Genomic DNA, 24,945 nt, shown 5'->3' on the forward strand with positions numbered 1-24,945 from the left:
TAGGCTAGATCGTGCTTGTGCTTTGAAGGCGTGTCTTTTGAGGATGTACTGGTGGCTGATGATGTATCTGTTTGGATTTTGAATTTCAAAATAAGCAAAATGACTAAGCATACAATTTAAAGAGGTACAATGATATTAGCTGGTATGTAATATGCATATAATTAATGGATAGTTCTCTCTTTTACCTCCTTTCATAAGCATTGTCTTATTCCTACTGTTGGAGATGTGCATGCTTTTTTATAATGCATAACTTTCTTTTGCTAATCTTTTATTAGACTGTAATGTCTGTTTTAAGCATTTGAAGATACCTTTCTCTGTTCTTATGAACCTGTATTGACACCTGCTTAACTGTTATAATGACTCAAATAAACACAGTAGGCTCTGCTACTTAAGCACCAGTATGTAACCAAATGTTAGGCAAAGTAAGAAAAGGCAGAAAGAGGTCTCAAAAAATTTAGATTTTGCTTACAAAATCCTCAGATGTGTTTTTAAAACCTCAGTCAAACCATATAAAAACTGGCATGACAACATACCGGGCATCTATGCCATCAAAAATAACCAGCTCATAGACAGAAGCAGAACTACAAAAGCAGAACTGCAGCAAATAAATTTATTATAGAAAATTATCTTTTAATCTGCTAATAAAGCCTGTGTGGTTGGACATGCCGGACCAGGACCAAATGCAATGTCAAATGATAGTTATGAGTCCAGAACCATGATTTATTGCCCACAGTGAAAGAAACAGATTGTTTGTTACAGATTGTTCTTAGTCATTGGGTAACACTTCCTCAAACAAGCTTTTTGTTTTTTTTTTAAATCTTATTATAACTACGAACACAGTGAATGCAATACCTCTGCAATACTACTTCTTAAAAGAGGAATTCTTTTACAGTTGTTGGCTAAAACAAGAAAAACTGAAAACCCTGACAAACCTTTTTGAGGATTTTCCAAGTAAAGTTTTCACAAAGCCCTTACACTGATTATCCTTGTCAGGGTCATGGTGGATCCATATCCTAGGAACGCTAGGCACTGTGTGTAGATACACCCTAGATGAGTTACCAGTCGATCACACGCCACAATGCACGCGTGCAGTACGTTCACACAAACATTCACACCTAGAGGCAATTTAGCATATCCGCTCTACCTACTGGTATGTAATTGGGAAGTGGGAAGAAACCTGAGAACCCACAGGAAACTGACACAGACATAGGGACAGCATGTGAAGGTCCAAACAGACAGTAAACTAAGCTCTGGATGGGACTGGGAACCCTGCAATGCTACCCACTGTACCACAATATTATCCTGACTCATATAACTATTCACCTGAATATTTCAAATTATTTTCAAGTAATAAAACCTTTAGTTATTATTAATGTTTGTTTTAAAGTTTAATTACATTGATAGTTACGTTGCACTACCATCTTAGGCCACTGATTGAACACAACTGCTTTGAATCCTGTGATGCACATGTTTGGAGATTAGCAGCTAAATTGCATTTCCTCTGAAATCTGCACTGACAAGACAAAGAGGGAGGAATGAGAATGGATGCAACAGTGACTAGGCCTGTGTCTGAGCAGTAATGAAATGTAATTATCCATGGTCATCTTTCTCAACCCTGCAGATTCATGTTCTTTTACTGACTGACATTACCACAAGAAAATCAATGATAAATTAGGATCTGAGCAAACACAGACTATGCAGATGACTGATGATGTAATCGGAGCTTAAAAGCATTGATAGTGCTCAGGCAGAGCACACTAGTGTCTAATGCAAGAAGTCTTTTATCCAATCTAGAAAACATGCTTTTAACAACATAAGATTTATTAGATTTGACAATTAATTCTGACATTGGTTGTTCACTTGTATAAGATTAAAAAAAAAATCTAATATGCTATAAATGTGTACAAATACAGATACAAATAGGAGGCAAATTATTTGTTCACACAGCACCTATCTGAGACTGATGTGGATGCAGAACACAACAAAAAGCCACTTGAGTGGGAGATTTTTACTTTCATACAGTATTGTGCATTTACAGCATTTGTTTATTTATGTCCTGCTGACAGTGCTGACATTTCTACTACTGTTTTTATTTTTTTCCAGTGGTACGGAAAAAAAAGCCCTTGATGTTTAGGCCATGACCCCAAATCTAAATGCCGATACACAATGAAATATTTGAGCACTAAACAGATGCTAACATTCACTCATTGTCTACTTTGATAAGTAGGTTGAGCATGTCAGTGTCACTGCTGCTAATCCAGTAAGCAAATAATGACTGGTCAGTGGTGATCCCTTTTTTACCTTCAGAGTGAACCTAATATGGTGGTTAGACCTGATATGTTGCCAGTGAATGCATTTATAAGCTCAGCACATCTAGGCCATGACCCTTAATGACCCCAAATCTAAATGCCGATACACAATGAAATATTTGAGCACTAAACAGATGCTAACATTCACTCATTGTCTACTTTGATAAGTAGGTTGAGCATGTCAGTGTCACTGCTGCTAATCCAGTAAGCAAATAATGACTGGTCAGTGGTGATCCCTTTTTTTACCTTCAGAGTGAACCTAATATGGTGGTTAGACCTGATATGTTGCCAGTGAATGCATTTATAAGCTCAGTACATCTAATTCCATTCTGAGTCTTCAAAGTTACCATATCATCAAATATGCTTATCATGTATTGTATTAAAATATCAAAAAATGTATGATCTGTGTATTTAAAAAATAATAATAAATAAATCTTTGAACAGTGTTTTAGACTCATGGTATCTTAAGTATGTAACCTAGTGAACCAGAGTTAATGTATCCAATGATAGAGACTTAAGCACTTTTGTACGTCGCTCTGGATAATTGCATCTGCCGAATGATGTAAATGTAAATGTAAACAGTGTAAATAAGTTAAATGGTTCAGTGAATACTAATTCTTCAGTAAACATAAAAAACAAGTGTTGAAATATTATTTATAAAACCTACATATTTCCTCTATAGGAAGCACACAGTGATGCGAGTCTAGTTAAAAAAAAAAAACAGGTAAAACTGTGCACCAATTAGAACAAACTTCAAGTAACAGCAGTTATTCCTCAGTCTTAATGAACTAATAAATATTGTAAAATCAAACAAGTAAATTGTTTTATAACTAAATATCTATAGCATTTTGATTTTTACTCCTAAAATTCTTCCCTTCAATCAAAAACAAAAGAACTGTGGCCATGCGCTTGCTCCAGTTAGACTTCTTGTGGTGACATTGTCTGAAGTACGTGGTGGTTCCAGCAGAGATGGCATTAAACTGCTCAGAAAGCAGCCAGGTCTCCCAGAGGACAGCGAGTGCATTGATTATGAGAAGCAGAAGCACCCACGCCTCTCTCATTGCTACTGAGCTCCAGCTCCAGCTCTCCTCCACCTCTGACCTCCAGTGAAGGTAATATCCAGCAGTGCCGACGAAAAAGAGCTGAGCCACTATCATGGCCAGGACGAATAGTAAGAAGACACGGTGGTTGTTCTGGCCCACACAGCGGTTTAGGAAAAGGCAGTGGTGATCGTAATCCATGACACAAAGGTCACACAGACGACAGTGCTTGCAGTTGGCCACTTGGAACAGCTAACATGATATAAAGGAATAGAATGGAATCAGCAGAAATTAATGGATAAATACAAATTGAGAAGAAAAAAATCAATTCAATAATTTATACTATTTATAATAATTCAAACAACTTGTCCAGAACCAAAAAATAAATAAAAATCCCAATCAGCACAAACCAAAACCTTCCACTGGCTATGAAGTTTTCTCACCTCACAGTAAACACAGAAGCGACAGGGATTCTGATTAGACTCCACCAAGTCTGCTATACTGGAGATTCTAGGATCTGTATCAACTGCTTTCAGTTTTCCTGGATCCTGGGTTAGAAGCTTCCAGAAAAGCCAGAGAACCACAGAGAAATGGAGTACTGAAACATTTAAGAGAGTATAAGCTGGCCAAATATGTAACAGCGTTAAGGGCAACTTTAATGTATTTTGTACCAGAACTATCAAAACATCTTTTATGCAGTACATAATTGATAAATTTTGAATATATTTGGCATGCTCTCAATTCCTTTTTTGAAGTCTCACTATTAGCTTTTGTCCTTGTTTTTGACACCCACATTCAGCATAAGGCATACAGTACCTCAGCCAGCAGAAGTAAAACTCTTGCTTCAGCTGAAACTATCGTACAAGGTATATATCATGTCAGTTTCTTTTACAAAACAGACTAAGCATTTCTTTCATTTTGTCATTTGTAGGCATCAGTTGTATGCTAATCTCTGACTCTCACTAAGACTTTGGATGATTTTCAACATAGGATGAGAGGCAGTGGCAGCAGTGCGGATCAGACGTCTTCTACGCGCAAAATTCTATCAATAATATATATCACCTTTTACCAGTGAAGGATATTAGGCAGAATTCTGTAGTAAAAGCAGATTATGGTATGAATTATGGCTGCAGTCAAAGTTCCAAGATAGATGGGATTTGGTAACCTAAAAGCAAAAAATTAGAAGAAACAAATGATCCAAATCAAATATGTGATAATGTAACACAATCATACAGAATAAAAACATCGCCCTCTAACCTCTGATAGTCACTCATTCTGTGGTACTGAGATAAGGTGACTTTTGCCAGCAAGGGAAACAACAGCCCACATAGCACGCCTCCATTTTCTCCAAGGGCTGCAGCTATAAGAAACACCGCTGCCCCACTGACACTCGGCAAAAGAAGCGTCCAGTAGTACATTACTGTAATAGAAAAAAACCCACCTATCTATCCATCCATACACACAGAGCAGAAATTCTCACATATTAAAGTGTGTGTGTGTGTGTACATGTGACTGACAGCACAATGGTACCATATGATTCTCTGGGCTTTTGATCCTTTGGCTTATTGATGAACTGCTCTAACATTTTGGTGAGCTGCTGATGCCTGAAATATAAAAATAAATATAAAGAATGACATAAAATTGACAAGGTAAACAAAGTGGCATGAGATTTTGCAGAACGGCTTCTTCTAGCTTATAAAGCCACTTTTATGCTCGGAAAGGTGTAACTAGTGACAAGAACTGGCAGTCAACACACCTAAAAGTAGTTCCGCGACTGCAGAGGTCTAAAGGGGTGAGGCCAGTGTGGTTTTTTGTGTGTAGAATGTGGAGACCGGTGTTGTGCAGTAACAGCCAGCACACTTCAATTGCACCTTTCTCAGCAGCCACGTGTAGCGCTGTTGCCCCCTTGTGGTCAACTGCATCTGCTGAACATCTCTGATTTAGGGAGTGCAAAAAAACAAAAAACAAAAAACAAAAAAAAAACGAGTCGAAAAAAAGTTTATTATATACGATTAATACCGTTAAACACAATTGTTAAACACAATTAAAAACTATGTCACGACCTGACTGACAGTTGATTGAGTTATCGGGTTAAGATGGCATTGTCCTAAAGCCAATTATTTAAAATCCCTGAAATCTGTCTGCTCCACTTCACTAGTATCCAAACACAAGATTTGTACATAGACAACTACTAATGAACCTCCTCATTATGATGCTTCAACCTCCACAGTAATAACAAGTCCACTGTTCAAGAACTAAAAGCTTGTGTAATTCTTAAAAAAAACGCTCCACTGATTTATGCTAGTTTTCACTCCCTCTTATTTTCAATTCTATAATTGATCTTACAACATAAATATTTGTTTAAACTAGGGTATATGTGTGAAAATACAATTCAAATCTCCTCTATATAGACAAATTGAAAAAGATATATATATTTTTGGAAATCTCATATTATTCTTTCCTTATTTTTATTCTATCTTTTTTCCTACTTCTTTTTTCTCTCTACTTCAGTTTTAAGCACTCATACAACGAGGTACAACAGTCTGAGGACACTAAGGAAAATGCTTCTATTTTGCATTTGTTTCTAAATAAATATCAGAGCTTTCATTACAGATTATATTACTGGCAACAGCTTGAGTGAAAAATAGAATCTTTGAAATATTTACATGAATTTTCCCCTTTTGGATTTAATGACACTGTGCACTCGAGCAGGACAAGTCTGTGCAAACATTTATGATGCAATTTATATCAAATCATTTGAAATCAAATTAAAGTGCTGTCTGAACACATGCTTCAATTGATTACTTCAAGTGATTAGACACGAGAAAAAGCAGTTAACATGTTTAGTATCACACATTTGTTTACATTTAAAGAAACCCAGGAATGGTGCAGAATCATGAATATTCAAAATGCAAAATTTTAAATATCTTCTCAAATTGTTATTTCAAAATTGTAAAGCCTGTTTATTTCCTATTTTTAAATTAAAAACAAAATCCAAAAGTACGACTTTTGGAGCCCATTCCATTTATTATTATTATTATTATTATTATTATTCATTTTTAGTATTTTTTTTCAACTAGTCATAGAGTCATAGATACACGCCAGCAATAATAGTAGTGTTCGTGGTAATATTTAATTTTATTTAAAGTCTAAATGAATGCCTGGAATATTTCTTTAACAAATAAAAAGTCACTGAATGCTATAAAAGTGTTATAAAAACCATTATAAACTGATTATATATTATAAGTGTATTGTGTCCTAATTATAACATTTTTGTATCTTACATTTTCTCGCAGCAAATACCGAACCACATCTGTATTGCCAGTGGATGCTGCCATGTGAAGTGGCGTGATCAAGAGGTTGTCAGCATCTGAGAACCGGAACATGGTCGTCTCCCAGAGGTACTGCATGGCAACGCTGATCATCAGAGAGCGGTAAAGAAAAGGGAATCAGTGCTGTGAGACATTAACGTTTATTCCCAGTGCCTGCAATGCCTCTTTGCGTGTCCTGAGCTCACAGGAATTACACTAATGCAGAACACAACCCAGGTTACAGACCAGATGAGCGTAATTATTAAATCAGATTAAACCGAATATTGAGTTACTCACATGCTTCCTCCACAGACCGCATGATGCAGTGATGTTTTTCCCTGCTGATCTACCATGCGTAGGTCTGCGCCATGCTGAACCATTTTGTGCATGATGCTGATGTTACCATGTCTGTTACAGAGAAAAAATAATAGTAACACATATGCTACACCAGTTGTGAGACAATCCTGGATGGAAAATGTGCTGTACACATTACTGCATTCTGTAATCAACAACATGAAAAGGACAGATATCCATTATATACAGTAGTAGTATAGAAGGGACTCCATACCGGCAAGCAAAGTGAAAGGGGGTTTGTCCGGCATCACAGGTTATGTTGGGGTCAGCACCGCAGTTCAGGAGTATTTCAGCTATTGGACGATTCCCATGAAGAGCGGCAAAATGGAGGGCGGTAAATCCACCCCAACCTGAAAAAATACACATGCTTACATAATACCTTGTGTTATACCACAGGACAAATAAGGAGCAAAATCCTCTAGAAGGTTCTTCAAATTCATTCATTCATTCATTCATTTCATTCATTCATTCATATATCTTCAGTAACCATTTTATCCTCACCAGAGCCACAGTGAAGCAAAAGCCAAATGTAATATCGAGTACATAGCATAAGATAATGTAATATCTACCTATAAAACTTAACAAATGTATAGTACACACAATATCTCATGATATCTTACTGGCTTCTGAAGGACAAGCAGTCTTTCATTCTAGAAATCCTCTTTAACACAGTGTTACTTTTGAACAGTGACCAAACACCAAGTTATTTTATGAATGATATTTTTACTTTACTTTTAAAGTTCATTTGACACATGAAGTATTCTTACACAAATGTGTTACACTTATTTGTGCTAATTTACATAGCCATGTTCTTTACTTCTATACTGTGCATATATAATAAGTCATAAATAAGAGGGCAAGTTTTTTTACTCTACATATTAAAATAATATGGTGTTGCAGAATGTAGTGCAGTCCAATGTTGACTGCGCCGTCCACTGATCTGTTTGCATGATAGGCAAACTGTAGGGGATCCAGCATTTGTTTTGTTTCAGTCTTTAGGCTATCATCATTATCATCATCATCATCATTATTATTATTATTATTATTATCATTATTATTATTTTTAGGAGTAGTTATTATTTAGTTATATTAGGTGGTAATAGTATTGTTGTTTTTATCTTTCTTTTTTGCACGTAGCACATTTAAATCAAGCTATAAGCCACCTAAAAACAACTAACAGTCAAACAAACCATGTGAGCATTTGGCATGACAAACATGATATATAAAGATGCAAAAATCAAAGTCAACTAACTAATCTTTAAATTAAAACATGCTGAAGAAACTAAAATTCAAGCAGCAGCCCAACCTGGCAAAGCAACCACATAAGAGCGAAATGCAAATACAGGAAAATGCCCACTGAAGTCTGGTTAGCACAGCTGTCTGAAGAACCACAGCAATGCCTGTTTAACACATCTGTCTGAAGAACCACAACAATGCCTGTTTAACACATCTGTCTGAAGAACCACAACAATGCCTGTTTAACACATCTGTCTGAAGAACCACAACAATGCCTGTTTAACACATCTGTCTGAAGAACCACAGCAATGCCTGTTTAACACATCTGTCTGAAGAACCACAGCAATGCCTGTTTAACACATCTGTCTGAAGAACCACAACAATGCCTGTTTAACACATCTGTCTGAAGAACCACAACAATGCCTGTTTAACACATCTGTCTGAAGAACCACAGCAAGGTCTGTTTAACACATCTGTCTGAAGAACCACAGCAAGGTCTGTTTAACACATCTGTCTGAAGAACCACAGCAAGGTCTGTTTAACACATCTGTCTGAAGAACCACAACAATGCCTGTTTAACACATCTGTCTGAAGAACCACAACAATGCCTGTTTAACACATCTGTCTGAAGAACCACAGCAATGCCTGTTTAACACATCTGTCTGAAGAACCACAACAATGCCTGTTTAACACATCTGTCTGAAGAACCACAACAATGCCTGTTTAACACATCTGTCTGAAGAACCACAGCAAGGTCTGTTTAACACATCTGTCTGAAGAACCACAGCAAGGTCTGTTTAACACATCTGTCTGAAGAACCACAACAATGCCTGTTTAACACATCTGTCTGATGAACCAAGGCCTGTTTAACACATCTGTCTGATGAACCAAGGCCTGTTTAACACATCTGTCTGAAGAACCACAGCAAGGTCTGTTTAACACATCTGTCTGAAGAACCACAGCAAGGTCTGTTTAACACATCTGTCTGAAGAACCACAACAATGCCTGTTTAACACATCTGTCTGAAGAACCACAACAATGCCTGTTTAACACATCTGTCTGAAGAACCACAGCAATGCCTGTTTAACACATCTGTCTGAAGAACCACAACAATGCCTGTTTAACACATCTGTCTGAAGAACCACAGCAATGCCTGTTTAACACATCTGTCTGAAGAACCACAACAATGCCTGTTTAACACATCTGTCTGAAGAACCACAACAATGCCTGTTTAACACATCTGTCTGAAGAACCACAGCAAGGTCTGTTTAACACATCTGTCTGAAGAACCACAGCAAGGTCTGTTTAACACATCTGTCTGAAGAACCACAACAATGCCTGTTTAACACATCTGTCTGATGAACCAAGGCCTGTTTAACACATCTGTCTGATGAACCAAGGCCTGTTTAACACATCTGTCTGATGAACCAAGGCCTGTTTAACACAGCTGTCTGATGAACCACAGTAAGTCCTGTTTAACACATCTGTCTGATGAACCACACCAATGCCTGTTTAACACATCTGTCTGATGAACCAAGGCCTGGTTAACACATCTGTCTGATGAACCACAGTAAGTCCTGTTTAACACAGCTGTCTGATGAACCACAGTAAGTCCTGTTTAACACAGCTGTCTGATGAACCACAGTAAGTCCTGTTTAACACAGCTGTCTGATGAACCACAGTAAGTCCTGTTTAACACATCTGTCTGATGAACCAAGGCCTGGTTAACACAGCTGTCTGATGAACCACAGTAAGTCCTGTTTAACACAGCTGTCTGATGAACACACCTCTCTGTTTCAGGATGCTCCGGTCCTGTTGAATCAGCAGCGCCACTTGTTCTCCATCTCCTCTCTGAACCGCCTCAAACACACCGCTTCCTCCAGTCACCAGCGGCATAGTGCCGGAATTACGACCAACACCTATATGATACTATTCATCCACACAATCCTGCACACTTTAACAGGAAAGAAAAATGTTCCTAGGTCGATGTGATCAAGTAAAAAATCTACAAAGAGCAAAAGAAGAGTAAGAAGAGCCGATTTCACATTAGATTAGACAAAAGCAGATCTCTGCCTCTCGCATCTGATTGGCTACATGTGTTCGCGTACTGTATCCACCAATCACTACAAATATTATTAGACTTCAAAATACAAGCACAAGAATATATACCTTCAGTATAATTAACATTTTACATATTATGTTGCTGTATTTCTATACAGTCTGCGCTAAATAACTAAGTGGTCGAATGAACGAACAGTTCAAGTTATAAAAATTTATTTTTAAAAAATTTTTATTCGTTATTGAAGGTTGTCAGATATCGCAGAGTAAATTACTTTAATTCTGTTTACAGTTTAAAACCAAAACACTGAGCTTGTTAACCGGAAGAACCGCAACAGAATATGAATTATTACTTATTAGCACGTTTTAATGTTAGAATAAGAAACCAGACAACAATAATGATTACAAATATATAGTAAATGTTGTTGTTTTCGTTTACATTATTAGGGTCTATTTGGTGGATATAGTCAGGATACAGGTGAAGCATTGTCATTTTTAGCATATTAGCTTATTAATAAAGAAGATATATATTAATATTAATAAGATATATAAGATATATATTAATACATTTATATTAAACAAGCAAAGCAAACAAGCACGCTCATTAATTATGTTCTTGTGTTTGTAAGTGTAAATGTAACAGATTTTCTGTGTGCATTAGATTGTGTGTGTGTGTGTGTGTGTGTGTGTGTGTGTGTGTGTATGTGTGTGTATGTGTGTGTATAGTTTCTCCACATTGTGATTATTCCTCTTGAAACCACACGAGGTCAGTAGTGTTTTAAATGAGTTAGTTGTAGGCGCTGTGTCCCTAGTTATAGCTCCCTGTCCTGGTCCTCCAGCAGCACCCCACCTTCCCCCACAATCCTTACAGGAGTGCAGTTGTGAATTTGGATTATATATGTGTACGACTGTGAGCATTGTAGTTTTAAGTGTATAAGCATTTCTGAGATCAGAAATAATAAATACATCAAAGTGTCATTGGTGTTTAGTGTTTGGGGTTCTGAAGCATAGTGAAATGTCATTTAAAATGAATATAAATCTACAATTAAGTACATATACTTAAGTCTGAAAATCTGGAGTCACTTGCACACACACTCACTTCTCTTTTTTCCCTGTCTAGGAAGTGCAGCACATGACCATGTGCCGCTGATGTAAGAGTTTCTCTTTGTGCAAAGTTCAGGCCCCCAGTGCAGATTATTAACTGGCAGAAAGCTGTCGGTTCATAACAGGCATGTCTCAGCTGGCTTCTTCCTAAGTGCTCAAATACACAAGACTCCTTGCTTCACTCAGTCTGTGTCCTCAATATCCTGAAGGCAGAAGGTGATGCCTCCCTCAAAACAACAGGTAAGTTATAAAAGTCTTTTAAAAGCTTTGGTTAGGTGAATTGTAAATGATCAGTATGGAAAATAAGTTCAATGCAGGGCTTTTTATTGCCTGTCATATGCATGTGATCTGTTTCATTGAGCCATTGAGGAATGAGGTATGTGTTTTTGCCATACAACCCTACCTTACAAGTTCTGCTGTGGCATGCGGAGGTAGAACAAGATAGAAAGATAGAACTTAAACAAGACTACAAAAAAATGTTTTTTGTGAAATGTATTCCGAGAATACACGTATGTTATTACACTTGATGCTACTCATGATGTGCTAAAGATGGGCGTTAACCACAGATTGAGGTTCTCTGTAGCTGATAATAAAGATATATTTAGTGCGAGTTATTCTCCCTTCAGCACAAGATACTTGCCCCATCACAGGACAAATTGCCATCTTGTGAAATGAGGATTAACAAACAATAATGCCTGCAGTGTTAGGTTGTGTAATAATGCTTTCGCACTGGTCTCTGTAGGGAAATGAATAATGCTTGACTGTTTCTCTAAGCCTCCTCAGGCAGAGGATACTGGCTCTTTAAACAGGTAGCAGTTTACAAATAGAGCTGTTTGTGTGTGTGATTCTGTGTCATGTTTAGTGAAGGAAGTTTGTGGAGATATGGAAAGGATCAATAAGGAGACTGGAGAGTTGAGTGCCTCAGGAGAAAGTACAGAGAGCACAGAGCTGACGAGTGATGAACCTCAGATAGAGCCTGGTCATAAGGAGGAAACATGCGCAGTACTTGGCGCATCAACGGCTCTTCAAGAGCAACTCTTACAGCTGGCCAAAGCAACAGCAGAAGAGAGAGAAGAGCAGCTCCTCCTTCTTCTGCCCATATTCATTCAGGTAACAAATACAACAACAGACTAAGAGATGGAAAAGTTAATCTGATTTCATACATTAGGAATCTTTGGAAATCCCTTCATGTTGTCAAGTTAGGAATTAACATGACAATAATAACAGCATATTTTTATATATAGTACAGCATTAATTGAATAGATCCCCCCTTGCCTTTGAAGGCATATCTCAGTTTAAACATCCTCTTAGACCAAACAAATATTTCCTCTGTCTAAACTCAGTACAGGTATGTACATGATCATTTAAGCATCACTCATATGGCTTACTAACACTGATAAATGCTGAAGACGTTCAGCAATGTACACTGAGTCATAGTTAATGAACATCAGCAGTGCACATGTACACTTTAAGCTCCACTGAACTAAAACATCTTTTGAAGAAGTCATGAGAAATAATAGATAAAAGGTGTTCCTACTTGTGTTCGTATAACAGAGAAATGAAAGGTCCAACCGTGTCTCTGAAAGTGCACATGACCATGGAGTGAATGCTTCTGTTCATTTAAAAAAAAACATAGATTTACTCTGGAAGTGCTAGGTTATAATTCACAATACTATAGTTTTCAGGTTTATGACCATAAAAATTGGTGAACCCATAATGAGGAATAATTTACCATATAATTCACTTGAAGCATCGGAATATGTTTTTCTTGTTGCGTTTTCATAAATGTAATATTTAATAATTTGTTGTTTAATTATGCACAGACAATTATTAGTTATACTATATAAGCGCAATATACCATGCTGCTATTATTATAATTAATAATGACACAATAATTAGAATTTTATTTTTTAAAGTACTTATTTATAAAAAATACTTACAATGACTAATTACTGACTTTTAAAGTTATCACAGTTTTAAAGATTTATGAATATTCATAGAAAATGGAAAATGTTCATATGTATGTATAAGTATTTTTACCAGCTCCTCAGAAATATTAACTTAAGTGTATTTGCTGTCTTTAAAGGTGTGTGAAAGCAGTAGAACCACCGAGGACTTGGATCTCCAGAGTATGGCGACTCATGTGACAGAGACTCTGGTGTTTCACATACAGCAGAGAGTGGCAGGAAAACCTGCAGGTACCCTCAGGCTGCTTTCTTCAGCAGAGCTAGCACTGATTAACTGGGTTTCACAGAGTGGGTGGGACTGAAGATGTTTATAGCACATCAGAAGAGTAACTGAAAGTAGCTGTTTCTACAGCGAAAAGAGCTGCTTCTCTTTTTCATGCAGATGAAGCTGTGAAATGTGTTCTCTACACAATCCTGAATCATATGGTTAAATTCTGATCATTCAAACGTTGATGCACTTACACTATGTGTATATCTGTGAGGTTTATTTCACAGTTTTGTAAGATTCACATTTGTTTCATCAAAGTAAATCCTGGTGTCAAATAAAAAAGCTATAGGTTACTGATCAGGAGAGTGGGTTTAAGCCAAGTTGACCCTTAATTGCCCTCTAAACCATCTATGCTCCATGGGCACTGCTTCATGACTCACTACGCATTCTGTCCCCGGATTCCTAACAAACTGGGATATGTGAAGAAAAGAATTTTGTTGGATTGTATATGTGACAAATGAAGGATTCTTCTTAATGCAGCTAATCCAGTCCATGAATGCCTTTAAAATCAGCTTGTGAGTGAAAAACAAGATACACTAAACTGAAACTTAAAAGACAACTTTGTAAAATTGGAGTCTCCAAACTCTAAACTGTAATTGCAGAATTAGTGTGTGTCTATTTTTTTTGTCTGATAGAGGAAGCGCGATATGCTTTGGAGCTGTTTTTCCAACCCCCAGAACATGGTCGATGTAAAGGATGGCTGCTTTTAAAGGCTACATATTTTTTGTCTGCTAGTGACGTTGTAAGTATACACTCATTTGAGCATTTAAAGCTGGAGTTCACAACAAGCAGTGCCACATGACTAACCAGCATATGACAAGTTTCTTTCACTTACACTACTCCATGATTCCCTTTGCTGCTAGATTATTTTGATTAATCCATGGGTTTGTTGGAAAAGCATTGGGGAGGTTTATGTTATCCTTAAGAAAAGAATGTTAGAGAGATATTATCTCATTTAAATGTATAGGCAAAGTTTAAAGTGCAAAAAATTTGTCCTAATATTCAGTAAGATATTTTATGATATATAAAGTGTTAAAGGATTCAGAAATTTGGAATGTTATAAAATTTAGGAGGATTTAGATAAGTTATTTATTCATTAATTAGTTAGATGTTTTGTTTTTATGACATGCTGTTATTTTTGCCTCATACTTTCATTCATTGATTTGTTCCCCTAAGCTCAGTAGACATTTGAGCTCTCTGTTTTGTTTTGTTTTTTTCCCATAAATTGCCCTTTTTGTATTAGAATTTGTTGCAGCTGCTCCTCAAACTGTAACAATAAAGAAAAGTATTTTAGCTCAACAGTTTATCTGATAATAGTTGTTTTTTTCACAGGGTGTGAATGCAGCAATTGTCACAGGACTAGCTCCTGCTTTAGTGAAGTGCCTGTATCTGTTCGTAGCTCTTCCTGCTAAAGCAGCCTGTGAAGAGGTGGATGACAAGTGCTCATTCCAGGACATGTTAATTCAGGTACATTTGTTTTGATCTTGTAATGTCAGCCACATTATATATTTTTAAAACAATATTTGAGCTAAACGTGTAAGTGCTGTGCGCTTTAGGTGATCCTGCAGCTGTGCAGACAGGAGCGGTTTGTAGAACAGCTGGTGGAAACAGAGGAGCTGCAGTGTGTGATCATTGCTCTCACCTCCCTGTGGGACCAGTGTAGCTCCTCATGGAGGAGACAGGTCTCCCGCGTGCTCAGGGCTGTATCAGCAGCCCAGGTCCCAAACACAGTTCCTGCTCTGCAAGGTCAGCTATTTTATCCTATATACACATGCACACACACACACACACACACAATCTAATATATGTGCACACAATCAAATACACACAGACAATCTGATACATTTACATTTACAAACACACACACAAGCACAAAATTAATGAGCCACAAGCTTTTAGGATAAGACTTATATACACAGGGTAGAGTGTGTGCTTACAGATTTGCTTAAACACCCACACATTTTCACTTGTTCTGTCTTTGGGCGCTAATTATATTTCCATTATCTAATCTCTCTATAGATGTAGATTTTTTATTGTGTGGATTTACATAGATTTTCATCCAAGCATCTTAATATTATTAGTTCAAAAGTTTTCCAAAGTAGACTAAAAGTCGGTAGAGGTCTAGAAACATGTTTTTCAGTTGTGTGAAGTCGAATCAGACCACAGTCTCGCAAAATGATGTTCATTTGTCTTCACATGATTCTCAAATGATAAACAAAACAGCTACTTTAAGCCTGTTAAATTAAATTAAGCTTGTTCTTTTGATCAGATGCTTCCAGGCTCTATCTGATGGCTATCTGATCCAGGCTCTCTCTCATTGTTAATTGAATATTTTTGAAGGAACTTTGTGCTTTAAAGTAAGCAATTACTTGTACTAAGTGGGAGATTTATAACTCGGACATAAACATGTTTTACACATGCATAGACAAAAACAGTGTATACACTAAGCCTACAACTGTGGACATGTTCACAAAGGATGTTATGTCAGAAAAAGCAAGGTCACTTGGATGTTAATCCAACACCAAAATTGACAAAAGCAGTTTATACACAGCCAATTAATTGTTTTTTGGAATTAGCTCTATAGAAATATACATTACTACAATCTAAATTCTTACTAAATAAGTTGATTGATAGATTGTCAGTGTATATATGGTTTTCAAAAAAGCAATCTGTTACCATTCCCTTATTTGTTCATTTTTTAGGGTATTGTTTATTGCTATTTGTTGTTTATATCATGTCATATAGACCTTTTTTAAAAAAATGCCAAGTGTCAATGATTTTTTTTTTAATTAAAATAAATTATATTTACATACAGGTCAGAGAAAATATGTCAATCCACTGTTAAAACCTTCACTTTATAACAAACATTATGCAGTGTTATAAAGCAGATGTTCCTGCTGCTGTTCCTACCTTAAGTAATGTCATGAGGAAACACTTCATTGTTCAGATTTTCCAGTTATTCTCGTCATCATTATCATGTGACTCTGACATACTATAGATGCACTAAGATACAAAATCAGATGTCATTCAAGATTTAATTCAAGAGGTTTAGTGTCCTGTGCACATTGAAAACACAATGGTGTTTAGACCATACAATGAAATTCTTACTTTGCATGTCTCCCTTATAAAAAGAATAGAAATAAATAGTAGAAATATTGTATGGAAAACTACAGTATATACAGGGTAAGGTGTGTGAGGTAGTGGTGTTGTTCAGGAGTCTAATGGCTTGTGAATAGAATCTGTTTGTGAGTCTTTTTGTCATGATATTCTAATAGAAGAGATTGGCAAAAACAATCTTTGTGTTAGATGATGCTTACTGTGTATAAATGTGGGTTTATACCAGATTTCATTAAGGGTTTAAGTGGTTATTGTGTAGACAGCTATTTGAACATTCCCTGTAGGTAAAGTGTTACCCATTATTTTCCTGTGTAGCTAAGAACTGTATGAAGATCTGCATCCAAAATATGCTGAAAATGAGCGAGCATGTCCATGGGCTGATTCTTGCTGAGGTTGCTGTGAGTGTGTTCAGCTTTGTGAAGGATTCATACCCAAACACCCCTGCACTTTTTGAGGAGTTTGAGAACAATGATGGCTACACCATCCTCCAGGCCATCATGGCACGGTATATCTCATTTCATTTCTTTTAGAGCGTTACATTTTTATCGAGCAACCAAATAACTAGTAAGTCTGTGGGGAAAAACGTGATACATTTAAAGATTTGGGCTTGTCTTCTCTGAAATAGAACAGCTGCTATAAGGACAATCTCTAAAGAAAAACCAAGGGGATTTCCCTCCAACATTGTCTCTTACTCTCACTTTCCTCGATCAGTTCCTGTGAATACCACTCTGTTAAATAATAAAGTGGGTCATAATAAGATCACTGTAAAATTTAAATCTCATTACTCCATTTTTCTGAGTCTGAGTGTTAAATCATTGAAAATGAGATTACTGCAGGATAAAACCTCCTATTTCACAGGAAATGGTCATATACACAGCCATAGTCACAGTCACCGAGCATTCGAGCATTCTGAAATATTCAAACGTCACTGTGGGAAAAATATCACAGCGTTAGATATTGCTTTTCCATCTGTGCTTGCTTTTTCTTTTACAGGTGTGAGGAAGAAACATCAGAGGAGGACTTTTCTCCAGTGCAAGACCTTCTGGGTCTCATTGCCTCATTCACTTTATTTGGCAAAGCTGAGTTAAAGGTGGCCATCTGTGTGAACAACCCCCAGCCACCAGGCTTTAAATTTGACCCACCTTTGACCACAGGTACGGACATACCACAGATCTAGAGCATCTCCCCACTATCACCTCCCATTAACAGAATGGCAAAGGCAGTTATGTCCAACATGATGAAGTAGAACTCATCTCACTAACCTACTTAAGATGCCTCGCATCCATTCTCCTTTTCCATACCACAGTCCACCATTCATCACCAAGCAGAGCACCTCACTCTAGAGGGAAGGAAACGTGGGAAATGTTTGGCTTTTTTTTTTAGCTTGATTCAATTTGGCCCTGATGTGATTTTAATTAAGGGTGAAATTATATCTTATTACTTTTACACTTATATATTTATTTACCCTAAACATCAGTGCCTTTTGTCTAGTGAGAAAAGCAATGTTTTTAGACTTTTGACAGGATTATATACACACTTGATTATAGACCTCCAAGATGTTTCTTCACATGTACCAAATAACATAGTTTCAATCAATCTGAAAGAGTGTAATTTGATTTAAATGCAGAGTTTCCTGTGTATACAGACCCAAAGGTATTTGTAATGTCATGATACTCTCTCAGCAAATGTAAATCACTTTCTGACTGTGCGAAAACAGCATTTGTATAATAACATTCACTCTGTTGATAGCAAAGGTGACAGTGTAGTAATGTGTGCTTTTGTGCCGTTCTTTGACATAGGGCTACACAAAGACGTTTATTATTAATTATTAATGATTGGTTTATATATAATTACATCATTTAATTTTCTAGGCAGAGCAGTGAAGAACCTCAGAGCTTTTCAGATTCTTCAGACCTCATTTTTGCGTTCAGGCAGCGCACAGACCTGCAGTGAAATCCTGTGCACGATCCACACAATATGGTCATGGGACAAGGCCAACTTCTTCCTGTTGGAGTGGACACTGCAGTGTCTTGCTCAGCTGGCTGATAGCACATGGCAGAAGCCAGCAACTGTGCACAGCTTCTTTTTTAAGCTTCTAGAGACTGTAGTCTTTCAGCTTTCCTACATCCCTCATGATACATTACGGAAGGTGCAGGATGTTCTAAAGCAGGGGTCATCTCAGGCCTTTAGCATGGCAGCTCTGCAGTCTTTCCACAGAATGGTGATGAGCAGTAGCCTGCTATCTGAAGTGCTGAGTGATGGAGGGTTGATGGATCTGCTGCTATTGGAGCTCAGACGGCGAGCTAAAATACTGAGGAAGGCTGGAATTTCAGGTGAAGTCTGTAACATGTGGGCAAATGTGTATGATTGCTTAAGTCCTCATTGCTGATTTGTTACTTTCTTTGTGTATAGTGAATAAAGGGGAGCTGAGAATGGAAGATTGTGAGCGACAGCTCACCACCAACATGTTAAACATAGTCGCTGCTCTAGCAATGAGGTCCATCAGAAATACAGGTATTCTTAAATCGCTTTCCAATGTTATATTTCCTAATGTTATTTTATGATACATTGTGTTATGTGTGTTATTTTATGATTCGTTATGTTATGTTATGTTATGTTTCCTAATGTTTCTGTATTACATGGCACATGTAGAATAGTTTGAATTTGCCACTATAGCAGCTGATTGTATCATATTAAAGAAGTGTAGATACTCAGCAAAACACTACTACTGTTGGAAATCCTGGAATCATACACAGTGTTTCTGGTGGGGGTCAAAATACATGTAGGCAGAGTTAACATAGATCAATCCATAATCAATAAATGAGAAAACAGGGAAAGTTCAAAACCAGGTCGTACACACTGGACTAGGAAAACAATGCTTGGACTTAAAGTTACGATTATGCAGGATGAGACTTTGCAACAGGGCATATATAGACATACTAATCAGGAGTTTACACAAAGCAGGGCAACACAGTAAGGCTAAACAACATACAGGACGGGGCAAACACAGGACTTTTTACCATCGGCACTACGACACAAAGGGAAACTCTGTGACAATGCAAGCAAATCCATTGAATATCCTAAATTCAGACTATCTACTTAATTAGAATTACCTGCACACCTGATCTTCTGATATGTTGTGTGATGCTTTTCTGCTCACCACATTTGTAAAGAGTTATGATTTCAGTTCTAAAGGCTCCATGTCAGCTCAGACCACTCTGGCCATTCTCCTCTGATCTCTCTCATCTACAAAACGTTTCAACCTGCAAATCCTCTACTTTCAGATGTTTGTTGTGTTTTGCCCCATTCTGTGTGTAAAGGCTAGAGACTGTTGTGTGTGAAAATCCTACGAGATCAACAGTTTATGAAATACTCAAAACATCAAATCTGCTACAAACAACCAAGCCATGGCTACAGCTTCTTAAATCACACTTCCTGATGTTCGATGTGAACATTAACTGAAACTCTTGACCTGTATCTGCGTGCATTTTTGCAGTATGCTACTAGCTGATTAGGTAACTGCATGAATGTGCAAGTTTCCAGTTGTTCCCAATAAAGCGGTCGGTGAGTGAATATGCACGCAAATGAATAATTATTAAACGATTCATTATTTTGTTCTCTTCACTGTATCAGTGTTTATACGGGACTCTGGGATGATTCCCTATATAAAGATCTTCCTGGATGATGAAATGTACCGCAGTCCAACTCTCTGTATCCTGGAGCAGTTGTCTGAGACGAACCCAGAGGAGTACATGAGCACAGCTATAGGAGCTCTCTGCTCTTCCACTGAAACTGAACTGCAACTCAAACAAGACCTGCTGCATGTATGGCTTTTCCTTTCAAACGATTCTGTTTCTTTGACAAGTGTCATTGTTCGAATTATTCGTCTTTTTCATTATCGTATTGTGTCTTCTTCTTACCATTTTCTCTCTAGTCTGGCTCAATATCTGTGTTCAGAATTGAGCTCAAAGTATAGAGGCTACATCCAGACTGAGATTTTATTTCTAATTGTAACAAATTATAACAAGTTTAAAGCATAATAAGTGTGAGAATTTATTACCGTAGCCTTTGGGACTCTGATTACATTACATCTAAATTCAGATTGATTTGCTAATATACATTTTGCTGTTAACTCGAGCTCAATTTGATTAGGTTTGCAGCTCCGCAGTGTGACACACTGAAAATTATGAGCATTATCACATCAGGGAATGGGAAAGCAATCCAATTAAATGTAACCAAATTAACCTGTTACTGTAGGTCTGTATTTTACATTCAAGCACAAGAATACTAACTTACAAACTATAATAATGCATTAGAACAATTTGTTTCACCCTGACAATGGTGTGAATTGTGTTGCAGCTATTCGTATTACTTGTACTAGTGCTAATTGGTTTTGACTTTGTTTTATGGCACCTTAGCTCAGATGTAATAGTGGCGTAAAGTGAATAAGCCTAAACCAATTTGGAATCATACACATAATATATCAGTGCATTTTATACGCATCTCAGCTTCGGCTATTGACCTGCCTGGAGAAAACATAAATAAATTATGATAATTTCAGTATTTGTGATTGCAAGACAAGATGTGCTTGAGCAAGCTTAATCGTTTTACTAATATCCATATATATCTGTTTTCTACTCCCAGTCAATCCTGAAAGTACTTGACAATCCAAACAGCTGGAATGCTTTCCGCACAGCTGGTGGCTTCACCAGTCTGCTCTCTATGTTGGTGGACATGGAAGGTTCTTTGATGCAGCAGCCTGTAGGTGTGTGGGCTTCTCTTAGTCACCAGGGTCTTTTGGAGCTGCTCCTGCTTACGCTGCACACCATGGCCATGGCTATACACCTGCATTCTGTCAATGCTCACTTCTTCCAAGTCACCAACCTGTACGAGAGGCTGGCTGAGGCCCTGCTGCAGATCGGCTGCTTCCTTGGTGGCGCACCAGTGGATATAGACACACCCAAGGACTACAGGTCGTTCCAGGATTTTTTAAAGTTGACTGAAAGTTCTGGATTTGACCTTCCTGCACCACTGCAGGACTGCATACTAGTGCTGAACTTCCTGGAGCAGTTTGGGACAGGGATCAACATGGCTATAGAGCTGTGTGCTGAACTTAAGGAGTCTACAGAGATTGATGGGAATCAGCAGGACGTCACGAGCCACAAAACAGGGGAGGATGACTTTCTGGGTCGGATCAGAAAAGCAGCTCTATCTATCTCATCTGTGACTGTAGAGTCAGGGAGGTAAGGGCTATTGACTGCTTTCCTGATATGTAGAAATTATGAGGTTACTGATTTGGATAGCAGGCAGACTGCCGTTTGGGCGGATGTACCATAGTGCCAGATGGTTAGTGTCGCTACCAGCTCTTTGTACTGTCTGACAAAGCACTTCAGGTTGCCAAAGGGTTTTATTTGTTTTCCATACCCTTTCTTTTATTCCCCTAAACAAGAACCTTGTGTGTGAAAGTGTACAGAAAAGTACACATTCGTAAGCATCGCATGAATCCTTTTGAAAGAAATGCCGCAAGATATTTGAAAAGCTTGTGCTGAACAAGACAGGAGAGATTATTATAATTGTGGTGGGATGCTGAGATGCTGATGGTACCTTTTTTTTATCTTAATCTTGCAAGCTATCAGTTTAATTCTTATGCATTTAGCTGACATTTAGTTGAACTTGTAGAAGGTGTGCAGTGCTTTATAACCATGTTAGAAATGCGAAATTGATTACTTTAATTGTAGAATCATGTATTTGGCTAAAACATAGGGTACTTAAATGCATAGTATGTGCAGGTTCACTGTTGTATTTTTGGTTCAACAGTGAGTAAAAGCACTTGCAAGGAAAATCAAGTACAAACTCTCATCTAACATGTGCATAATTTAAAATACAAATTATTTAACTTTTCAATAATCGACAGTCATGACAACAGTATTGTTGTGTGTTCTAATAATCTTTTTTTTACCCAACTAAAATCTGAACTAGCCACATTACGTTAACGTAAACGTTAACCTAACAGTGCTTATAAGTGACACCAGCCTTTTGCACTGTTCTTCCTCCATGGAAATTTTGTGTCAGACACCACAGTAAAAATTCAAGCCCCCTCAGTTTAAAAAATAGGGAAATGAACTGTTCCCTTTTACGTAATATATAAATAATTGCAATGTTTCCGTTGCTGTTTGATTACTCTTTCCCCACAGATTTATGTGGCATTTCCACTGGCCCAGCCTTTTTATGGTGCACGGGTTGTATTTGAATCAGGAGTGTTCATTTTCATACTGCATAATTTTCAGCAGCGAGCTCCAAAAACAAAGTAACGACTGCTAAAATGTATTTAATGTAGGTAGAGCTGGCTGTTACCTAGACTACCATTTCATTTATTTTTTTCATTTTTTTCATTTTTATTTTATACATTTAGTAAAGATGTGGTATTGTTTCACAAACTGGTAGCATGCTACAAGACAGTGAAGCAAAATAAAACGTTTGACACTGAGTTCAATAATGTGTGGATTATTTTCTTTTAATGAGTTAGCAAACTAGAGTTAAATAAATATTGGCTGTATTGGTTTTCACGTCCATGCTGTTTTATTAATAGAATACACTCTTGTAAGCTACTCTGGGTAAGGGAGTCTTGCAAAAGGTGTAAATATACAGACTAATAGCATAATATTTGCATTTGAATTTAGAATTATAGATTTTTATAGCATTTTTAGCATTAGTGAAAAGACTGATGTGAAATTTATATCTGTTTAGGTTTTCATGTGATCATACAATACTGCATCCAGGAGCAATTAAGGTCATCATGACTCTACTGCCTCATATCTATTGCCCCAGTAACCCTCAGGTAAGTAATTTTATTACCAAAAAAATGCACTGGAAAACTATAATCTAGTCATACTGGATTGATAATGAGGACAGATTTAGTGACTAGAACGTTATTATTTCAGAATGCCAAGACTATCTCTTTAGATAAAAACACTTGCCGAATGAATAAATGTACATGCAAATATGATCACCTAGCCTTAAGCTGAAATACCCAGGCATGAATTTCTACAGGCACGTTATTGTGGTTTTTGTTCTTTCCCCTACAGATGTCTGTTGAGCTTCAGTTAGCTGTGGCCCATCATGTGCAGACTCTGGTGAAGTCTGAGCGGAACAGGCAGATCATGTGCGAGTCCAACCTGGTGGAAACCCTGCTGAGTCACTGCAGAGACATCCTCAGTAACAGCACACACTCACTGCACCTGCCTGTAGTGCGCATCCTAGAAAAACTGGCCTCTCAGTCTATAAATCATAAGTCCCTCAGGTTGGACTCAAAGCACTTCATGCGTTCTCTTGTTGATTCATTTTTGTTTGATAATTTGATGTAATAATCTCATCTATTTGTTATACTTTTTTTTTCTAGATGGTTCCTGTGCTTAAAAGCTCCCTTTACATGCACAACTGAAAAGTCTAATTCTTCCCCTGTCTCAGAGGAAGACCCATCACACCAGAATCCTCTATCTAATGGTACATTATATTAAACTTCCCTTTTTAGTTCCTGTTGTCTAAGCATACATTTATGAGGTCAGCCGACTGAACTAAATGGTGTATTTGATTTATTCCAGGACAATGTGCTATCCATGGCGCTGAAGAATCCACAGAGGGTGAAACTGCCAGTGCTAACAATGGCAGACAAACTCCAAAAAGGAGTTTTAGCTTACTGAACACTTTATCAACTTGTAGGACGCCTGTTTCTCTTCACCAGATTATTAGCCTTGTTTCAATAACGTCACCACGAAGCTTCCGGCCTTACTCCGTCTCTGTTTCTCCTTCATTTGTTGAATTTGACATGACTGACAGCGGTTATGGGTGTGTACAGTACCAGTGATGTTTTATTTATCCGAGAGTCAAAAATTGGTCTTGCTAAAACTACATTTAAGTTCCACACTGATTATTGCTGGTTATTATATTTCCAGGTGTCTATTTCTGCCATCTCTTGCCACAGTGAAAGGTGTCAGTGCTGACTCCATCCCCACAGGAGGCATCGGTGGTGGTGAGAAATGTTTTTTCTTCCTATTGTAGATCAGCATTCTTTTGAATTACAAAATCTTTTGGAAGTCTTTTGAATTTTGCATCACTTTTATTAGGCAACAGAAAACCAAACACTGGGATGACTATTCAAATTGAACCAGGATTTTAAGCAAA

General features: G+C 37.4%; 2 protein-coding genes across 3 annotated transcripts in view; one reads left to right on the forward strand and one right to left on the reverse strand.

Moving 5' to 3' along the window:
* Positions 1-1,871: 1,871 nt before the first annotated feature.
* si:ch211-223a10.1 (uncharacterized) lies at positions 1,872-10,306 on the reverse strand. The gene is made up of 10 exons (XM_060871386.1): positions 10,038-10,306; positions 7,229-7,364; positions 6,958-7,068; positions 6,634-6,766; positions 5,106-5,284; positions 4,880-4,953; positions 4,607-4,769; positions 4,432-4,514; positions 3,793-3,983; positions 1,872-3,601 (listed from the first exon to the last, which is right to left on the reverse strand). Exons 1-10 carry the CDS (start codon positions 10,144-10,146, stop codon positions 3,140-3,142), a joined length of 1,641 nt encoding a protein of 546 aa, XP_060727369.1. The 5' UTR covers positions 10,147-10,306; the 3' UTR covers positions 1,872-3,139.
* A 361-nt stretch (positions 10,307-10,667) lies between these two features.
* The window catches only part of wdfy4 (WDFY family member 4), a 46,076-nt gene continuing 31,798 nt past the window's right edge, over positions 10,668-24,945 (forward strand). The window contains exons 1-18 of one of the 2 annotated variants that reach the window (XM_060872489.1): positions 10,668-10,786; positions 11,429-11,652; positions 12,275-12,522; positions 13,499-13,610; positions 14,283-14,389; positions 14,980-15,114; positions 15,204-15,393; positions 17,080-17,269; positions 17,758-17,918; positions 18,636-19,097; positions 19,177-19,278; positions 20,398-20,588; positions 21,409-22,007; positions 23,512-23,602; positions 23,850-24,064; positions 24,164-24,267; positions 24,366-24,609; positions 24,717-24,793. In XM_060872489.1, coding sequence (XP_060728472.1) covers positions 12,295-12,522; positions 13,499-13,610; positions 14,283-14,389; positions 14,980-15,114; positions 15,204-15,393; positions 17,080-17,269; positions 17,758-17,918; positions 18,636-19,097; positions 19,177-19,278; positions 20,398-20,588; positions 21,409-22,007; positions 23,512-23,602; positions 23,850-24,064; positions 24,164-24,267; positions 24,366-24,609; positions 24,717-24,793 — 3,208 coding nt within the window. In that variant the 5' untranslated portion in view covers positions 10,668-10,786; positions 11,429-11,652; positions 12,275-12,294. Of the gene's footprint in view, positions 10,787-11,401; positions 11,653-12,274; positions 12,523-13,498; positions 13,611-14,282; positions 14,390-14,979; positions 15,115-15,203; positions 15,394-17,079; positions 17,270-17,757; positions 17,919-18,635; positions 19,098-19,176; positions 19,279-20,397; positions 20,589-21,408; positions 22,008-23,511; positions 23,603-23,849; positions 24,065-24,163; positions 24,268-24,365; positions 24,610-24,716; positions 24,794-24,945 lie in introns of those variants that run through there. The other variant, XM_060872488.1, reaches the window with a different exon arrangement.

This window comes from Tachysurus vachellii, chromosome 6 (genome assembly GCF_030014155.1).
Source record: "Tachysurus vachellii isolate PV-2020 chromosome 6, HZAU_Pvac_v1, whole genome shotgun sequence".
NCBI lineage: Eukaryota > Metazoa > Chordata > Actinopteri > Siluriformes > Bagridae > Tachysurus > Tachysurus vachellii.

What these genes read in the sequence shown, in the direction of transcription:
- si:ch211-223a10.1 (XM_060871386.1), bottom strand. Translation starts at nt 10,146, where the DNA reads ATGCCGCTGGTGACTGGAGGAAGCGGTGTGTTTGAGGCGGTTCAGAGA. An exon ending in AGTCGCGGAACTACTTTTAG is followed by an intron (nt 4,954 to 5,105) that starts GTGTGTTGACTG and finishes TTTATATTTCAG; the next exon opens with GCATCAGCAGCTCACCAAAA. An exon ending in TTACTACAGAATTCTGCCTA is followed by an intron (nt 3,984 to 4,431) that starts ATATCCTTCACT and finishes TAACGCTGTTAC; the next exon opens with ATATTTGGCCAGCTTATACT.